General features: G+C 38.7%; 1 protein-coding gene across 9 annotated transcripts in view; it reads left to right on the top strand.

Moving 5' to 3' along the window:
* NFIB (nuclear factor I B) overlaps positions 1-18,045 on the top strand; it is a 427,846-nt gene that overhangs the window by 377,105 nt on the left and 32,696 nt on the right. For all 9 annotated transcript variants that reach the window (XM_056521279.1, XM_056521247.1, XM_056521296.1 and 6 more), the window contains 2 exons: positions 13,673-13,811; positions 16,091-16,173. In XM_056521279.1, coding sequence (XP_056377254.1) covers positions 13,673-13,811; positions 16,091-16,173 — 222 coding nt within the window. The remainder of the gene's footprint in view (positions 1-13,672; positions 13,812-16,090; positions 16,174-18,045) is intronic.

The following is an 18,045-nucleotide window of genomic DNA, read 5'->3' on the forward strand; positions in this document are numbered from 1 at the left end:
CAGCTAAATAACGGGGGTGCTGCAGGAGAGATTGCAAGGGGTCACCAGCGGCGGAATACCCGCGATCTAACATCTTATCCCCTATCCCTTTGATAGAGGATAAGATGTTTAGTGCCGGAGTACCCCTTTAAATCTTCTTACCATTCTCATCTGCACAAATAAACATTAGCCCAGCTTTGTATTCTTGGTTTCTGTTTGCTAAATTCACATTTTAGTAAAGCAGACTGGACTGACATAAATCTCCAACAGCTTTATTATACATTAAGGTCACCAGATATAGAAATTTTTTTCAGAATGCACCCTCAATGTGAATAGTTACATCAGTTTCATTATCAATACGTCTGGGAAACTGCAGGCAGCAACAGCAGGAATGCAATATGTCCTGGCAGTATGGCAAACCTGGCATGGTACATAATGTGATATACAGGACAGTGCTGCAAAAAGGTCAGAAAGCAAAGCATCTGCTGCAAAGTGAGCCAACAGCTGTAAAATGTCTCATAGGATCTGATGAGACATGATGCGCAATGTGGTTTATTTGGCTTCAAAGCCCAGAGTAATATGTTCTAGCCTTGTGTCAGTAGATTAGTGTGTTTAGCATGTAACAGACCTGATCTTCTCCTAATTCTTGTAAGGCAGTGCTAAACATACAAAAATAAATCAAGACATTTCAGACATTACCAGCTACAAAGCTTTATTATATCCTCTGCAGCAAAAGGTATATTATATTTATTGTTAGTCCACAGCAGATCATTTTTATTTCTGGTTATGGAAAGCCAGCCAGCTAAACAAATTGATATGGAACATGCACCCCATCTTTTCTTGAAGAACTCTTCTTTTAAGGAAACATGGTCTTATGAGAAATAAAATATAATGTGAAACATAATATCATCTGTGCAGAATGTGCGGCCTTCCCGTACGGAAATATCTGCATCTGTGAAAGGGCTCCCGTTTAACGGCAGTACAGATGGAAATAACAGATACCATGCCAGCTTTTACCTAGAATGAACTGTTCTTCCCCAGCCACGCTCCGTAATGCTCTCATTTAGTTTGTTAGGACAAGCAACTGAGCTGTCTTGTAGTCCCCACAGCAATTTTGTAGTGTAATTACATTACTGCTGCACTGATTGTACAGAAACGGCTATGCCATTCAATCGAATATGTAGGGAAAAAATTAGTTTACAGCTATACAGCTCATATTGGCTTAGATTGGGAAACAAAGTGGATAATTTTCTTTCTGTAGGTTAAGTGAATCCAATTGTGTGATAAACCAGTTCTTTACTCTTTGCATTATGGACAAGAGCTTGAGTAGGATTGTGGAGTAACTGAAAATACAGGGAACAATTACATAGTACCGTATATATGCTGATATCTTGAAAGTACTTCTTTGTAGAGATGCTATACAGAGGTTAATTCTGCATATGACTTTGTGAATGCTTATTTTCAGCCATGCCAGTTCCAACAGATACACAGAATTAAAAGGCTTGTCCATATTTTTTATTTTTTTTATTTTATTAAATTAAAGGGGTACTCTGCCCCTAGACATCTTATCCCCTATCCAAAGGATAGGGGATAAGATGTCTGTTTGCACGGGTCCCGCCGCTGGGGACCCTCGCGATCTCTCCTGCGACACCCCTGTACATCGGCAGCCTGGAGCTATGTTTGCTCCGTGGCTAACGACGGGCGATACAGGGGACAGGGTATTGTGAAGTCACGGCCCTGCCCCCTCAATGCAAGCCTATGGGAGGGGGGCGTGATGGCCGCCACGACCCCTCCCATTGACTTGCATTGAGGCGGGGGGATGTGACATCACAAGGGGGCGGGGCCTTGAAGTCACGAAACCCCACACCTGACAAATCCCTTATGAGTCCTAGGGCAATAATACTATTACCAATAACCTTTTGAGAGGATAATCCACCCTAGGGGAAGGAGGTCCTATATGTAAGGTCCAATTAAAACAATACTTTATTGATATGCTCTAAAAACGTGAAAATCAAGAAACATATAGGGGGAGATTTATCAAAACCTGTGCAGAGGAAATGTAGCCCAGTTGCCCATAGCAACCAATCAAATCCCTTCTTTCATTTCTGAAAAGGCCTCTTAAAAATGAAAGAAGCGATCTGGTTGCTATGGGCAACTCAGCAACTTTTCCTCTGGACAGGTTTTGATAAATCTCCCCCATAGTGTTTTAAAATGATAAGAGAAACTCTTATAGCTGTCTATATCATTGTTATAAACAATGTTGATTTATGCTTATGTGATAGCACACTAGTTATATAGTGTATCACTTAACAGACATTTATGAGGGGGGTCTCTCACACCCACCAATTAGGTACCATATGTGATACACTAGAGGTGAGTGACTTTTGCAGGCATTAATTTTCACTCCTTCCGTGTGGTGCTAAAAGTATATGACTCTACCAGGGGTTTTAAGACCTCCTTTTGTACTTAAGCTTCCACAGTGTGGCACCTTTTATTGTATTAGGCGCTAACTTTAAAATACTCTTAGTGCCCTAATATGTATTGTGATCCACTATTACTATGCACTGCAGGGGGTCTCTCACTCCCTCCTTGTCGTTATGCAGCACCTGTGGGGGGGGGGGGGTTCTCACACCCTCCTCACTTGTCACGCATATGACCCTGACAGGGGTCTTCTACCCCTCTATTTGTGCTGTATAGTACATCCAGTGTTTTTCACTTAATCATACGGAATTGAATATCTGTGTTATATTGAATCCATAGTGATTAGCCGCTAGATATAGGTCTCTCTCTAAAACAATCACCAGCCTCCCCAATGTTTCGCCAGCGTACTGGCTTTTTCAAGAGTGATGAGGCTAATGGCGATTTCCTTGTGCACTCCTCTTTTTATAGACTTTTGTGTCACTTCTGGTGCCGTCACTTCTTGTTCATCACTTTCGGTACGATCACATCCTGTTTGTTGATCCAATCCCTGGTTGCAACGTCATCTGTCATGTGCCATTTGTTATTGTTATATATCCACGTGGGTACTTGCTGTCTGTCATATGATTAATCAATCTCTCACATGATCCGCAGTCCTTGCTCGCTTATTCCTCCTCCTGCGCGTGCGTACGATCGCATGATCTTGCGCGGATGCGCGCGTTCACTGATCATACTCGGGGATGCGCTCATACTGAACCAAAGGAGGAATTAGAGGATCAGACATAGGGGAAGATAAGATGACCCAAGGAAACAATATATATTGAAACAAGGAATAAGAGTGATATGATCCTCTAATAATACTCCTAGATTAATATTGGTCTAAATAGGACCTGATTCCAATATCCTGGTTGTGTTTTTAATACACAAATATTTTTGCACAATATTGGGGTAATTTTTGCGCAAATCAATAAGTGATATTTTAAAGGGGTGACCCTAGTAAAGGGGTCAGTCCCGGAGGGGCTTTATGCCCTGAAGGGAATTGTTTTTGAAGTGTATTAAACCCTGGGTTCTCACTGGGAGATTTTGTTATAATATAACAGACTGTATGCGGACTTAACATCGAAACCATGTAAATACTATCTATACATGTGCAGGGGCTGATTATTAATATCAGTCCATCAGGGTAATTCTCTTCTATATCCTATTTAACCCCTTAACGACAATTTATGTAAATGTACATCATGGTGTTGTGGTACTTAACGCACCATGACCGCGTGCACGGGACCAGCTGCTGTCAGCAGCCAGGGACCAGCCGGTAATGGTGGACATACACGATCGCACAGATGTCCGCCATTAACCCCTCAGATGCTGTGATTAATACATATCACGGCATCTGCAGCAGTGCGGTACTTTAAATGGATGATCGGATCGCCCACAGCGCTGCAATGGGCATCCAATCATCCATAATGGCGGATGGAGGTCCCCTCACCTGTCTCCGTCCGTCTCCAGGGGTCTTTTGCTCTGGTCTGAGATCGAGCAGGCCAGAGCAGAAGATGACCGATAATACTGATCAGTGCTATGCTCTATGCATAGCAATGAACAGTATTAGCAATCAAATGATTGCTATAAATAGTCCCCTATGGGGACTATTAAAGTGTAAAAAAAAAGTAAAAAAATTTCAAAGAAAAAAAAGTTACAAAAATGTGAAAAATCCCCTCCCCCAATAAAAATGTTAATCATCAGTTTTGCCCATTTTACCGCCAAAAAAGCTTTTTTTTTTTTTTTAATAAACATATTTGGTATTGCCGTGTGCGTAAAAAACTGAACTATCAAAATATATTGTTAATTATCCTGTACGGTGAACGGTGTAAATGTAAAAAAATAAATAAATACAAAATTGCTGCTTTTTTGTCACATTTTATTAAAAAAAATATATTAAAAATATATAAATAGTAAAACCTAAGCAAATTTGGTACGGATAAAAACTACCGATCAAAATATGGGCCCTCATACTGCCCCATATACGGAAAAATTAGAAAGTTATAGGTGGTCAAAATAGGGCAATTTCAAATAGTTTGAGATTTTTTTAAAGTGGTACAATTATAGAAAAGCATATAACATGGGTATCATTTTAATCGTATTGACCTATTGAATAAAGAAAACATGTCATTTTTACCGTAAAGTGTACAGCGTTAAAACAAAACTAAATTGTGGTTTTCTTTTCAATTTTCCCCACATAAATAATATTTTTTCGGTTGCATCGTACATTTTATGGTAAAGTAAGTCATTGCAAAGTAAAATTGGTGATGCAAAAAAAAGCCCTTATATGAGTCTGTGGATGGAAATATAAAAGAGTTATAATTTTTAGAAGGCAAAGAGGAAAAAATTAAAATGCAAAAATAAAATAGGCCTGGTCCTTAAAGGGGTATTCCAGGCAAAAACATTTTATTCCCACGGCCGTCATGCCCCCTCCCATAGACATGAATTGAGGGGGCGTGGTGTGACATCACGTCCCCAGTCCCGGAAATCCGGAGGTTTCCGAAACTGGAGATTCAGGACCCGCATAGAATACGGGTGCTGCAGCGAGATCGCGTGGGCTCTAAGCAGCGGGCCCCCTGCGATCAGACGTCTTATCCCTTATCCTTTGCATAGGGGATAAAATGTTTTTGCCTGGAATACCCCTTTAAGGCCAAAATGGGTTAAAAAGGCCAAATGGGGTTAAATCCTCGTCCTTAAGGGGTTAAAAAAATTCACAGAATTGCAATTTTTATAATATCCCAAAAAAAAAAAAGTTAAAAACGATTAAAAAGTCAGCTCAATACCAAAATGGTACATATACAAAAAACTGATTATGGTGCAAAAAATTTGCCCTCATACAGCATCTTATGCGAAAAAAAAAGTTACAGGGGTCAGAAAATGGCAATGAAATTTTTTTTTAAAAAGTTCTGACTTTTTTTTAAAATTAGTAAAATATGATGGAAACTATACAAATCTGATATTGCTGTAATCAGGCCGGCCTAAAGTATCAAAGTAACATGTTAGCTCAACCACAAGGTAAATAGCGTAGAAAAGAAAACCACCAAATTAGCAAAATTATCTTTTACTATTTCAATTTTACCAATATATATATATATATATATATATATATATATATATATATATTTATTTATTTTTTATATATTTATTTATTTATTTTTTCGGAGCATATGTTATGGAAATATTACAAGGTATCATTATAGTAGGTAGTTATGGCTATTATAGGGTGAGGAGGAAAAAACGAAAGTGTAAAAGCGAAAATTGGCCCAGACAAGTGGATCGTCATGAGGGGCAAGTAGATTTTGCCCCATGGACAAGTAGTTTTTTATTAAATTTCCACACCCCTGATACTTATATTATTATGATTTTGAGGACATTGCATAATTAACCAAGGTTGATATGTACAACCATCATCATAATGAATGAAATAAAGGTATCTCACTAGGATGTGCCTTATATGTCTTCATGTTATGGGGGAGATGTTATAATTTAGTGGATAATAATATCTTTTGGGACGGGAGGGGGAGGGGGAGGGGAGATTTTTTTTTTTATTTGCCTTTTTTTATATGCCACATTTATTATAGAATGGGGTCTGCTCTAGAGTCAAGTAAATTTTCCAGATTGAATTAACTCTTCATTATAGTATATTTTATTTGGTTTTATTTAAAGGAACATGGTTAAATGGATAATGGAACGGAAAGATCCTAAAGTGAAGACTATATATAGGCCAGTATACAATGAACTTGGATAAGTATTATATAGAGATCATGAATACTATAGCTATTATGGCTACATTACTCCTTACCCTATGCTATATGGATATTTATTCAAACTGTCTTCATCATCATTATGTATACATAGTCAGTACCATTGATGCTTTATCATACCCCCTAGGTGATAATTATGTCAAATTGTATTTCATTCCTGTATCATATTTATATTTCATTTGATCTTCAGAGGCATCAATATCTTCAAAGTCATTCATATTGGGATGGTCCCATATCAATATTGAATCACATTATCCAAAACTGAATTAATATTTGTGTTTACCTTTCTAGGGGTATGCATCATATGGTCTGATTTCAGTTCTTTATACTGCCTTCTGTTCCTTATACTTATGATGCCTTTATGGTAATTCTTATAGTTCCTTTTCTTTCATATGTCTAAAGCTGCCTATGTATTATATGTGTTTCATTAACAAAATGCTTCCTATTTATTATTGTTTATGTTTAATTTTTGTTTTCGAACATATAGTTTATAGTATATTAGTGGTATATTTCATCCTCTTTATTACTTATTTTTTCATCCTCTTTATTACTTGCATTTTAAATTATGGTATATTTCCTTCCTCTCTATATTACTTCATCTTCAAATTCCTTCATCTTCCACTGACATCTCAACCGTCTGTTCTAATGTGGATATCACCGTTCTTCCCATTTATCTAGTAAGTATAGTATATTGAGCACGTTACTATGTGCTTCTATATTAAATATGTTATTCTGTCTCAATCTGGAAAAGCTGAATATGAAAATCCTTCATTTAAACCTGTAGGATATCAACTGTTGAGTTTAAATATCCATTTAGCTTCTTCCCTTAGTAGGGATTTATCTATATCTCCCTTACGTGGTTCTTTATTCCATAGGCATAGTCCCCATAACTTAATGGCTGCTAAGTTGCTGTTGGAACTATCACCTGTGTTGTTTTTTCCATCAGTAAGTTAGTGCAATCACTGTATCGAGCTCTGTTAAATGCCTTTCTCATACATTTCATTGGGTACCCCCTTTTTGTAAATTTTCTCATCAGGTTTTGGCTCTCTGTTAAGAAGTTTTTTTTCTTCCGAACAGTTTCTTCTAGCCCTTATAATCTGGTATACTTCATTATAATGGTGCAGGATGCCAGCTTGACCAAACAAAAAGGGGGGGTACCCAAAGAAATGGATGAGAAAGGCGTTTAGCAGAGCTCGATACAGTGATCGCACAAACTTATTGATGGGCAAAACAACACAGGGTGATAGTTCCAAAGTCATAAGATGCATTGGCACCTATGATGCACATACCCCACAGGTTATGAGGATTCTTAACAACTACTGGAACATATTAAAGGCAGACCCTGATTTGAAGGAAATATTGAATGAAAGACCAAATGTGACATATAGAAGGGGATCCAGTTTAAGGGACCTTCTAGTCCACAGTCATTATGAACCGACAATTGAAAGACCAGACACGTGGCTCCCCAAACCACAATGTTATATATGTTGCACAGTGTCCCTGTCCAAAACTGTATGTAGTGAAAACTACCCAACAATTACGCAAAAGAATCAGCAAACACCTGAGTACAATACGAACGGAAGCAGACAACCCATTGGCAAGACACGTGAATAAGACACACAATAGCAACTTAGAAGCCATTAAGTTCTGGGGACTATGCCAATGGAATTTAGGACCACGTAAGGGAGATATAGATAAATCCCTACTAAGGGAAGAAGCTAAATGGATATTTAGACTCAAAAGTCGATATCCTACAGGTTTAAATGAAGGATTTTCATATTCAGCTTTTTTGGATTGAGACAGAATAACATATGGTTGAAATGTTACAAATTCAATATTTTTAATTTAGAAACACATAGTAACGTGCGCAATATACCATATTTACCAGACAAAAGGGAAGAACGGTGGTATCCACATCCGAACAGATGGTTAAGATGTTGGTGGAAGATGAAGGAATTTGACAATGAAGTAATATAGAGAGGAAGGAAATATACCATAATTAAAATTAAAAATTCATTAATAAAGAGGATGAAATATACCACTAATATACTATAAACTATATGTTCGAAAACAAAAATTAAGCATAAACAATAATAAATAGGGGGCATTTTGTTAACAAAACACATATAATACATAGGCAGCTTTAGACATCTGAAAGAAAAGGAACTAAAGGAATGACCATAAAGGCAGCATAAGTATAAGGAACAGAAGGCAGTATAAAGAACTGAAATCAGACCATATGATGCATACCCCTAGAAAGGTAAACACAAATATGAATCCAGTTTTGGATAATGTGATTCAATATTGATATGGGACCATCCCAATATGAATGACTTTGAAGATATTGATGCCTCTGAAGATCAAATAAAATATAAATATGATATAGGAATGAAATACAATTTGCCATAATTATCACCTAGGGGGTATGATAAAGCATCAATGGTACTGACTATGTATACATAATGATGATGAAGACAGTTTGAATAAATATCCATATAGCATAGGGTAAGGAGTAATGTAGCCATAATAGCTATAGTATTCATGATCTCTATATAATACTTATCCAAGTTCTTTGTATACTGGCCTATATATAGTCTTCACTTTAGGATCTTTCCGTTCCATTATCCATTTTACCATGTTCCTTAAAATAAAACCAAATAAAATATACTATAATGAAGAGTTAATTAAATCTGGAAAATTTGGAAAATCTGACTCTAGAGCAGACTCCATTCTATAATAAATGTGGCATATAAAAAATGATTTCTCCCCTCCTGTCCCTGAAAGATATATAAGGTATATCTCTAGCAAAATTATCTCCACTAAATTATAACATCTCCCCCATAACATTAAGACATATAAGGCAAATCCTAGTGAGATACCTTTATTTTATGACAACATCCTTAGATTATGATGAAGGTTGTACATATCAACCCTGGTTAATTATGCAATGTCCTGAAAATCATAAGAATATAAGTATACATGAATAATAGTGCAGGTCAAATATATTGCTCATTACCTGGTTAAATCTGTGCACGAAGATGAGGATTTAAATAGAATATAGGAGAGAATGACCCTGATGGACTGATATTAATAATCAGCCCCTGCACATATATAGATAGTATTTACATGGTTTCGGTGTTAAGTCCGCAGACATGCATGGACGGTTGAGTCTGAAAGCACGCACCCGCGCAAGATCATGCGATCGTACGCGCACAGGAGGAGGGATGTGTGAGCATGGACCATGGATCATGTGAGAGATTGAGTAATCAAATGACAGACAGCAAGTATCCACGTGGATACATAACAATAACAGTGGTCAGAGATTTATCAAATGTGAAAGCCGCAATAAAGTCGCATCACATGAAAAAACCTACTAAATTTACTCCAACTCAGACATGAGCAGAAAAAAGCCACTACCAAAGCAAAAAATATATATATTGCTTACGTGAAAGAAATTTGTCAACAGGCTGAAAACAGTTGATAAATAAATCGCACATAAGCAAAAAAAAATTGTAAGGGAAAAAATAACTAAAAAAAAGGAATACATAAGCAAATATTGATAAATGTCCCCCTATATGTTTCTTCTTTCTTGATTTTCACGTTGTTAGAGCATATCAATAAAGTATTGTTTTAATGGGACCTTACATATAGGACCTCTTTCCCTAGAGAGGATTATCCTCCCAAGGGATTATTAGTAATAGTCACGATACCCCGTCATTAGCCACGGAGCAAACATAGCTCCAGGCTGCCGATGTAAGGGGGTGCAGCAAGAGATATCATGGGGGTCCCCAGCGGCGGGACCCCCGCGATCAGACATGTTATCCCACAGTGATCCACCTAAGGTTGTAATCATTTCTTATAAAAGGCCGACATGTCACATGTGCAACCAATCAGTGGCCTCACAGATATTGGCTGGACAACTAGCTCAGCATCTTTATATATACTTTCCCCAACAGTTGCAAAATCCACAACGGGTATGAGAAAGTGCTTGATGTCCTCAATTTGGCTTGGTTAACAATGCAGTTGAGCTGAACAAACGCACTTTAATGCACAAAATTGAAGCTGAACGCACCCTGTTCAGGGTGCGTTCAGCTTTAATTTTGTGCGTTAAATGGACCCAGAACGTCTCGGAGCGCAACTGACACGCCAGGTCAGTCGACACCCCCAATAAAGGAGTGGTTCTGCAGGTGGTGATTACAGAACACTTCTCAGTTCTTATGCTTCCTGACTGATGTTTTGGTCACTTTTTAATGCTGGCGGTGCTTTCACTCTAGTGGTAGCATGAGATGGAGTCTACAGCCCATACAAGTGGCTGAGGTAGTGCAGCTCATCCAGGATGCACATCAATGGGAGCTGTGGCAAGAAGGTTTGCTGTGTCTGTCAGCGTAGTGTCCAGAGCATGGAGGCGCTACCAGGAGACAGGCAAGTACATCAGGAGACGTGGAGGAGGCCATAGGAGGGCAACAACCCAGCAGCAGGACAACTACCTCCACCTTTGTGCAAAGAGGGGCAGGAGGAGCACTGCCGGAGCCCTGCAAAACGACCTCCAGCAGGCCACAAATGTGTATGTGTCCACTCAAACGGCCAGAAACAGACTCCATGGGGGTGGTATGAGGGCTGGACGTCCACAGGTGAGGGTTGTGCTTACAGCCCAAAACTGTGCAGGATGTTTGGCATTTGCCAGAGAACACAAAGATTGGCAAATTTGCCACTGGTGCCCTGTGCTCTTCACAGTTGAAAGCAGGTTAACACTGAGCACATGTGACAGACGTGACAGAGTCTGGAGACGCCGTGGATAACGTTCTTCTGCCTGCAACATTCTCCAGCATCACTGGTTTGGCGGTAGGTCAGTAATGGCATTTGGCAGTTGGCATTTCTTTGGGGGTCCGCACAGCCCTCCATGTGCTTTCCAGAGGTAGCCTGACTGCTACTGAGATGAGATCCTCAGACCCCTTGTGAGACCATATGCTGGTGGGGTTGGCCCTAGGTTCCTCCTAATGCAAGACAATGCTAGACCTCATGTGGCGTGAGTGTGTCAGCAGTTCCTGCAAGAGGAAGGCATTGATGCAATGGACTAGCCCACCCGTTCACCAGACCTGAATCTGATTGAGCACATCTGGGATATCATGTATCGCTCCATCCCCCAACGCCATGTTGCATCACAGACTGTCCAGGATTTGGCAGATGCTTTAGTCCAGGTCGGGGAGGACATCCCTCAGGAGACCATCTGCCACCTCATCAGGAGCATGCCCAGGCATTGTAGGGAGGTCATACGGGCACGTGGAGGCCACACACACTACTGAGCCTTTTGACTTGTTTTAAGGACATTACATCAAAGTTGGATCAGCCTGTAGTGTGGTTTTCAACTTTGATTTTGAGTGTTACTCCATATCCAGACCTCCATGGGTTGATAAATTTGATTTCCATTGATAATTTTTGTGTGATTTTTTTGTCGGCACATTCAACTATGTAAAGACGAAAGTATTTCATACGATTAGTTCATTCATTCAGATCTAGAATGTGTTATCTTAGAGGTCCCTTTATTTTTTTGAGCAGTGTATAACGTGTTGTCAAGCGTTATATATGCTAAAATCTGCTGATTGGTTCCCTCTAACTCCCGTCCTCCCAACAGTTTGGAGTAAGGTTTATGCAGTGGCAAAATAACAGTGTCACTATATTGGGAACCTCAGCCTATTGTATTCATTTTCCATAGTTCTGGTTCTTTGTTATGCAAAAAGGGAAAAACAGGCAAATCTGTTGTAATTGTGACATGTGTAGCAATGGTAAAAATAGGACATTAAATCTAAGAATTGTTTTTGTTTACTGGTAAGCATTTAATATTGTAGAAGTACTGTCCAGTTCGTGACACCTAATAAAAACCTGTGTTTTTAGTAATTAAGTTCTATGTTACGCATAACTTTTGCCAGGCAGTTTTGAAATGTTTGAATTGTTTGACTTGTACATTGGCAATTTTACTATATTTGCAGACACATTATAGACACATAGCACATGAATTATTTTTAGCATAGAAAATGAAAAGGTTGTCATGGCCAAAACAATGATTACAGACTTGATCCGCTTCCAAGACAAATGGCGTACCGCAAGGCAGCCCCAAAGCTGTGATCACAACTGGCTCCAAAGCTTGCCAAACTGCCAGATGCCTTTGTTGGAAAGCTTTTTGCTGCATTTTAACACCTGAGTCCGAGCAAAAGTCTGACCGCCATTGCCACATGACAGCAGTCCATAGCTGGAGACTGCTGCGTCAGTAACTGATAAAGAATCTGTGCATATTGTTGTTTTACACTTGTAAAAATATATTTTCAACCTTCCATAGTTCCTCAAACATGGCACAAAGCAAAAACACACAAACCTCTTTCTGTTTCAAATAAATTGATGCCTGATCTCTATGAAAATGTATTTGTTTTCCTTTTGACTCATGTTTTATTGAAAAATCCCAGTCCAAATGTTAAAGGAATAGTAGTAATAATATTTACCATCACATTATATATTTACACAGGCTCAAGATAAACTAAAAGGCAGCAGATCCATCTGTACTGACCTTTGTTTCTGACCAGGTAATCTGCGTCAGCACATTAGTGGCAAAAGGATCTAACTGGGTCTAAATTTAATAAGAGGTGTAGTCTTCTGTGGGATACATATTCCACCACACCCAACAAAAAAGCAGTTACCGTACTTACAATATTTGGACCATTATCAGTACCCTTATGGGCTGACTGTAAGTTGGAGAAAAAGAGCTATATAAATACAAACTAGGCACAAGGAAAGACTGCTCATTGCCTGTTTCACAAACACAATTTTCTTAACATGCTTGTAGTGATTTTTGTGTGTTTCAATGACTCTATTGTGATGGAATTCTATGTAGCTCGTTATAGAGTCTTTTCTATTGTTTTGTCTTGTGTGACAGTTTCAATAGACACATTAGCAACTTCTGCAGGTCTGCCTGACAGCATGTATGGATACAACTTTACCTCTGTTGCTTTCAGTTTTAACTCCTCTGTTTGCCTCTTCAATTCATTTGTTATATAACATATTTCTTTAAAATTTCTATGCCCCCGTTTGTCAATTCAAAGACATGAAAAGATCAGAGATTGTAAACTAGTTGTTTTCAGAAGATGACTTGTGTTCTTGTTAATGCTTAATAGGAATGCCATGAAACAAAAACCTTTTTTTTTTTCTTTTTTAAAATGTCATGCTCACTTTAAATGTAAAAGCCTGCAAACACTTATCACTCTCATTGTCTTCAAGCCACTGTCAGGAAGCTTTGTCAAAATAACATTTCAGTGGGAGAGTTTTGATATAATTGCTTGTTTTCAGGGATATTGTGTAAGGAAATAATACATCACCTAAAAACAACACATTTAAATAACAGTGCATTTCTTCCAGTTTTGGTCCTGTACACTGGCAATAAAGGCCATCTGTGCTATATTATTGTCTTGGTTGTCTCTTCACAGCCTAACAGCAGTGGGCAAGTTGTAGGAAAGGTGCCTGGCCACTTCACTCCTGTGTTGGCGCCATCACCTCATCACGGTGCAGTGAGACCTGTGACACTAACCATGACTGACACAAAGCCCATCACTACATCCACTGAAGGTGAGCTACATTTTAATAACCTAATTTTAAGTATTACTGTATCTAGAGTAATGTTGAAGCTTAATGGAATCTACTTGGTGTTAGCTTCAGGGTTAAATGTCTTAAAGACTTAATTGTCAGAATGATTAGGTTAGGTTAGCAGAGTAAGCTGTGTTGTAGAATCAAAGATTTCTGCAATGTATATCAGGCTGACCAAATAATGCATTGGTAATAACAGTGCCAAGAGATTAGCTAATCTCTTCTAATTGAAGATTGCTTGGGGATATAAACTTGGTGAAAAGCATTATAAATGAAAGTATGACAAATGCCTGATTACATGGATTTAATATGATTCCCATATCATTACTTTTTAATAAGGACCGTAATTGTATGAGTGTGCGGAACAAAGTGATAACAGCACTCCCAGAATGTTCCTTCTAGGAATGTATGTTTGTGATAAATTTCAGAAAAATCATGTGAGTAATGAAGACACTAGGCATTTGTCGCCATTTAATCTTAGATGATATATATTCTTACTTTTTGAAGCAATGTTATTCAGCAGTAGATGACTTCATCTCACAGATTATCCAGAGTTCAACTGAATTAGTTGTTGTTGCTTTTTACTTGGAAACTAGTGTGTGATATTACAAATTGTGCTATAGGCCAGACTATAGCAGACTATGCAGTGTTAAAGCGGTACTCCAGGATATAATAATTTTTCCCCTATGCCAGGATATAATAATTTTTCCCCTATGCTAAGGATACGGTATAAGTGTCAGATCGCAGGGGGCCCCCACGATCTCCCACACGCCGCCACGGCTCTCTGCATTAAAAGGGCTGTGTCGACCACCGCACAAAGCTGTGGCCGACACACTCCCCCTCCATGCGGCTCTATAGGAGAGCCGACCGGACCCCCCCGCGATCTGACAATTATACCCTATCATTAAGATAGAGGATACATTTTTCTATCCCAGAGTACTCCTTTAAGCACAGTGCTTCCCAACCAGTGTGCTGGAGGCTGGTACTTCCCACAAAACAAATCAAAATTGTGAACTCTTTGTAGGGACCAGTTCAGCAAGAAGTGCTGGGATATTTAAGCTCTGAAGCCTGCAGCATGGGGATTGTAGCTCCAGACTATAATACAGGGTGTAAAGCAAGGCTGTGTTCACACATGGTAAAATGAATAGCAAAATACGTCCATAAAAATAGGTACATATTTTTAATATCTAATAATGTGGCTGTCAGTGCATTAGAAAAGCTTTGGTAATTCCAATTCACAGATATTTTTTAACAGCTTGTGCACTCCTTTTTCCTTTCATTCTGCACATTTTTAGATTAAAAATATATATTTGTATTCCTATTTTCCAAACATGTTTTGCTATTTATTTTATGCTGTGTGAACATAGCCTAATATTGTAGATTAAACATATATTCACCTACTATTCAAATGTGTAATGCAAAATGCCATTGTAGTTCATAGCATCTGGCTCTAGAATATAATAACATGGATTGAGATAAGTCTATATAATTTGGTAGGATGATACAATGAAAAAGACAACAGCACAACAGCATTTATTTAAAGCTTAAAGGGGTATATATATATATCAATGGAATATCTGCAGAATGCATGTCCCACCTCTGCTCGGCTGTTTCCGTGTGTGGAAGTGTGTTCAAGTTTGAGTCTAAGATGGAACTTGCATCTATCAGACATTTGTCTAGGATAGGAATAACTCTTTATTTAAATCAAGTGAAAATATGTGGTAACTACACAAAGCATTATCAGAAGCATAAAATGCCAATAAACATCACAAGTAAATACATATGTCATATGAATTCCTGATAATGGTTGCCAACAGGACCCTAGCTTAGGCGATAGGCTTGTGTTGCTATCATGATACAATGTTATATGAGGCCAATGTTATACACCAGTTTCATAGAAATTCTCCTGTGATGCCAGGAAACCATATGTACTATTCCATTTACTCCAATTTACTGATAACATTTAGTTTCAAGTCAAATTTGGCACATTTTACTCCAGCGTACTTTGGATTAGTAAATGGCTTAGCAAATTTCCCCACACTGTTTCCATTAGGATCTGAAAGGTCCAGATGTGACTCTTAACCAGGGTTCCATCATAAATGTTAACAACCAAATCATGCCGATTGCAATTTGTTTCACAGACTCCGTAAGTTATGTATATACTCAGTTATTGATACTTGGTAAATATGAGACTAAAGACAGTTAGTCTTTATGTATTATGACTCTGATCTTGCTTGTGTCTTCCTTGTCTCTTTTCCTAGCCTACACAGCCTCTGGCACATCACAAGCCAACCGATATGTGGGACTAAGCCCTAGAGATCCAGCCTTCCTACACCAGCAACAGGTGGGCTGCTTTCACATCAGGTGTAATGATTTTGAGATGCTTGGGGATAGTATCATAAAAGCATGCATGCTACCACTCATAATAGCTTGGATTAAAACAAAATCCTGCTGTTCTCTGATCATGACCGGGCACGTCAAATATCAACACATTTAATTGAAAGTGTCCACGTCACTAAAAAGTGTCCCTTAAGACACATAGCAAGCGTACATTATAGGATGCAGTGATCTCAGCCAATGACACTGAGAACGTAGTCCTTTTTTATTTCTATTTTTTCTAATTACATTATCTGATTTATAAAACTCACAATGACTAGCTCAGAGAGGTTCCTGAGATACCCCACATTGCAAATCAGGATACAACTTTGTATATTTGAAAACAATAAAATATACACAGTTTAATCCCTTTTCTAGACACATTTTGGTATTGCTCATTGCTTCAGCCAGGATAAGTACTGCTGATCTTGTATTGAATGATTTGTCTGTCTTTAGATCCTATACCGCAAGAGGTGGGTGCCCTCTGCAAGTTTTGTGTTCTAATATATTACTAATGGAACGTTAGCCTTCCCTTTTATGTGACATAGCTATTTGAAACTACTTAAAATCTATATTTGCCATAAAGCAAAATGCATAGGTTTGTGTTCCAATGACAAAATACTTTGTAAAACCCATTGGGCACATACATAAAATGGCAAATGGCATGGGTGTTAGTGTTTAGAATACTTTTCCACAATATAAATAAAATTGGCTCTCTAAATGTAGAGTAACAAAAAGGGGTTATTTCCAACTTGGGCACCTATGTGAAGAACAGGGATCTCTAAATCAACCTGGTGAGGTGAATGCTCAAGTGAGGCCACCTCTCTTCTCATCCTCCAACTGAAGGTGGCTGACCAGAGGATCTATATTTCATCTTAATTTAATGAACTCGCCTATTTACATCCGTTTAGTGCAGATGGAACTACCATCTAAAATCTGGCATCTTAGGGCAGTTCTAGTATATGGGATGTATTATTTATTAAGACCACTTTGCTAAGGTCGCTACAACATATTATGCAGCCATTTGCAAAGATTGTCATGTATTCCCCAATATTATCTTTTCTTCATGCTTCCGAGAGGGGTGCTCGTTACAGGACCTGCCCACTCAGCCAGTCATTAGCTGCAGCGGTTTCTCATCTCTGCCAGGGATTGGCTGATAGGGTAGGTCCTGCACTAAGCACTTGTTTTGGAGGCAGGAAGAAGACAGAAGATCGGGGTCAGACAGTGGTGAAGAGGAGCTGCGGGGACCCTGGCTTGGTAAGGCTGGGTTGACATATTTCTGGCATTGGCCTAAATCTTGAGGCAACTCATGCCGCAACTGATGACAATGGGCATCAGTTGTGTAGCATCCGGCAGCCATTGTTTCTGGACCCCATAAAGCTGCGTCCCCCTGTCTGGTGCTGTCCAGTGGGTCCAGCCATCCGATGTCAAAATTGAGACGCTGGATAATGGTGAACTGTCATATTCATATGAATGGGATCAGTTCTAGCATCAGTTTCCCTCCTGTGGATGGCGGAGGGAAACTATGCTGGATGCCAGACATATATGAACCCAGCCTAAATATGCTTTTTTTTAAATATGCTAATACATCCCCCCACCCTGCCCCAGCAGCATATTGTTTTAGCTAACACTACAATACTACTTTTAATTAATAAACAGCTGGAAGTAAAATAGTTCCAAAGTGAAACATTATCACTTTTTTTCTAAAAGACAAAAGTTCTAATGTGGATGTGCAAATGGTAATCTCGGGATAGATTCACACCACAAATTTTCTTGCAGAAACTACAGCCACTGAAAATCAGTTCTATTCATTTCAATAGGGTTGTTTTGTAGAGAGCAC

The sequence above is a fragment of the Hyla sarda genome, chromosome 1 (genome assembly GCF_029499605.1).
Source record: "Hyla sarda isolate aHylSar1 chromosome 1, aHylSar1.hap1, whole genome shotgun sequence".
Lineage (NCBI taxonomy): Eukaryota > Metazoa > Chordata > Amphibia > Anura > Hylidae > Hyla > Hyla sarda.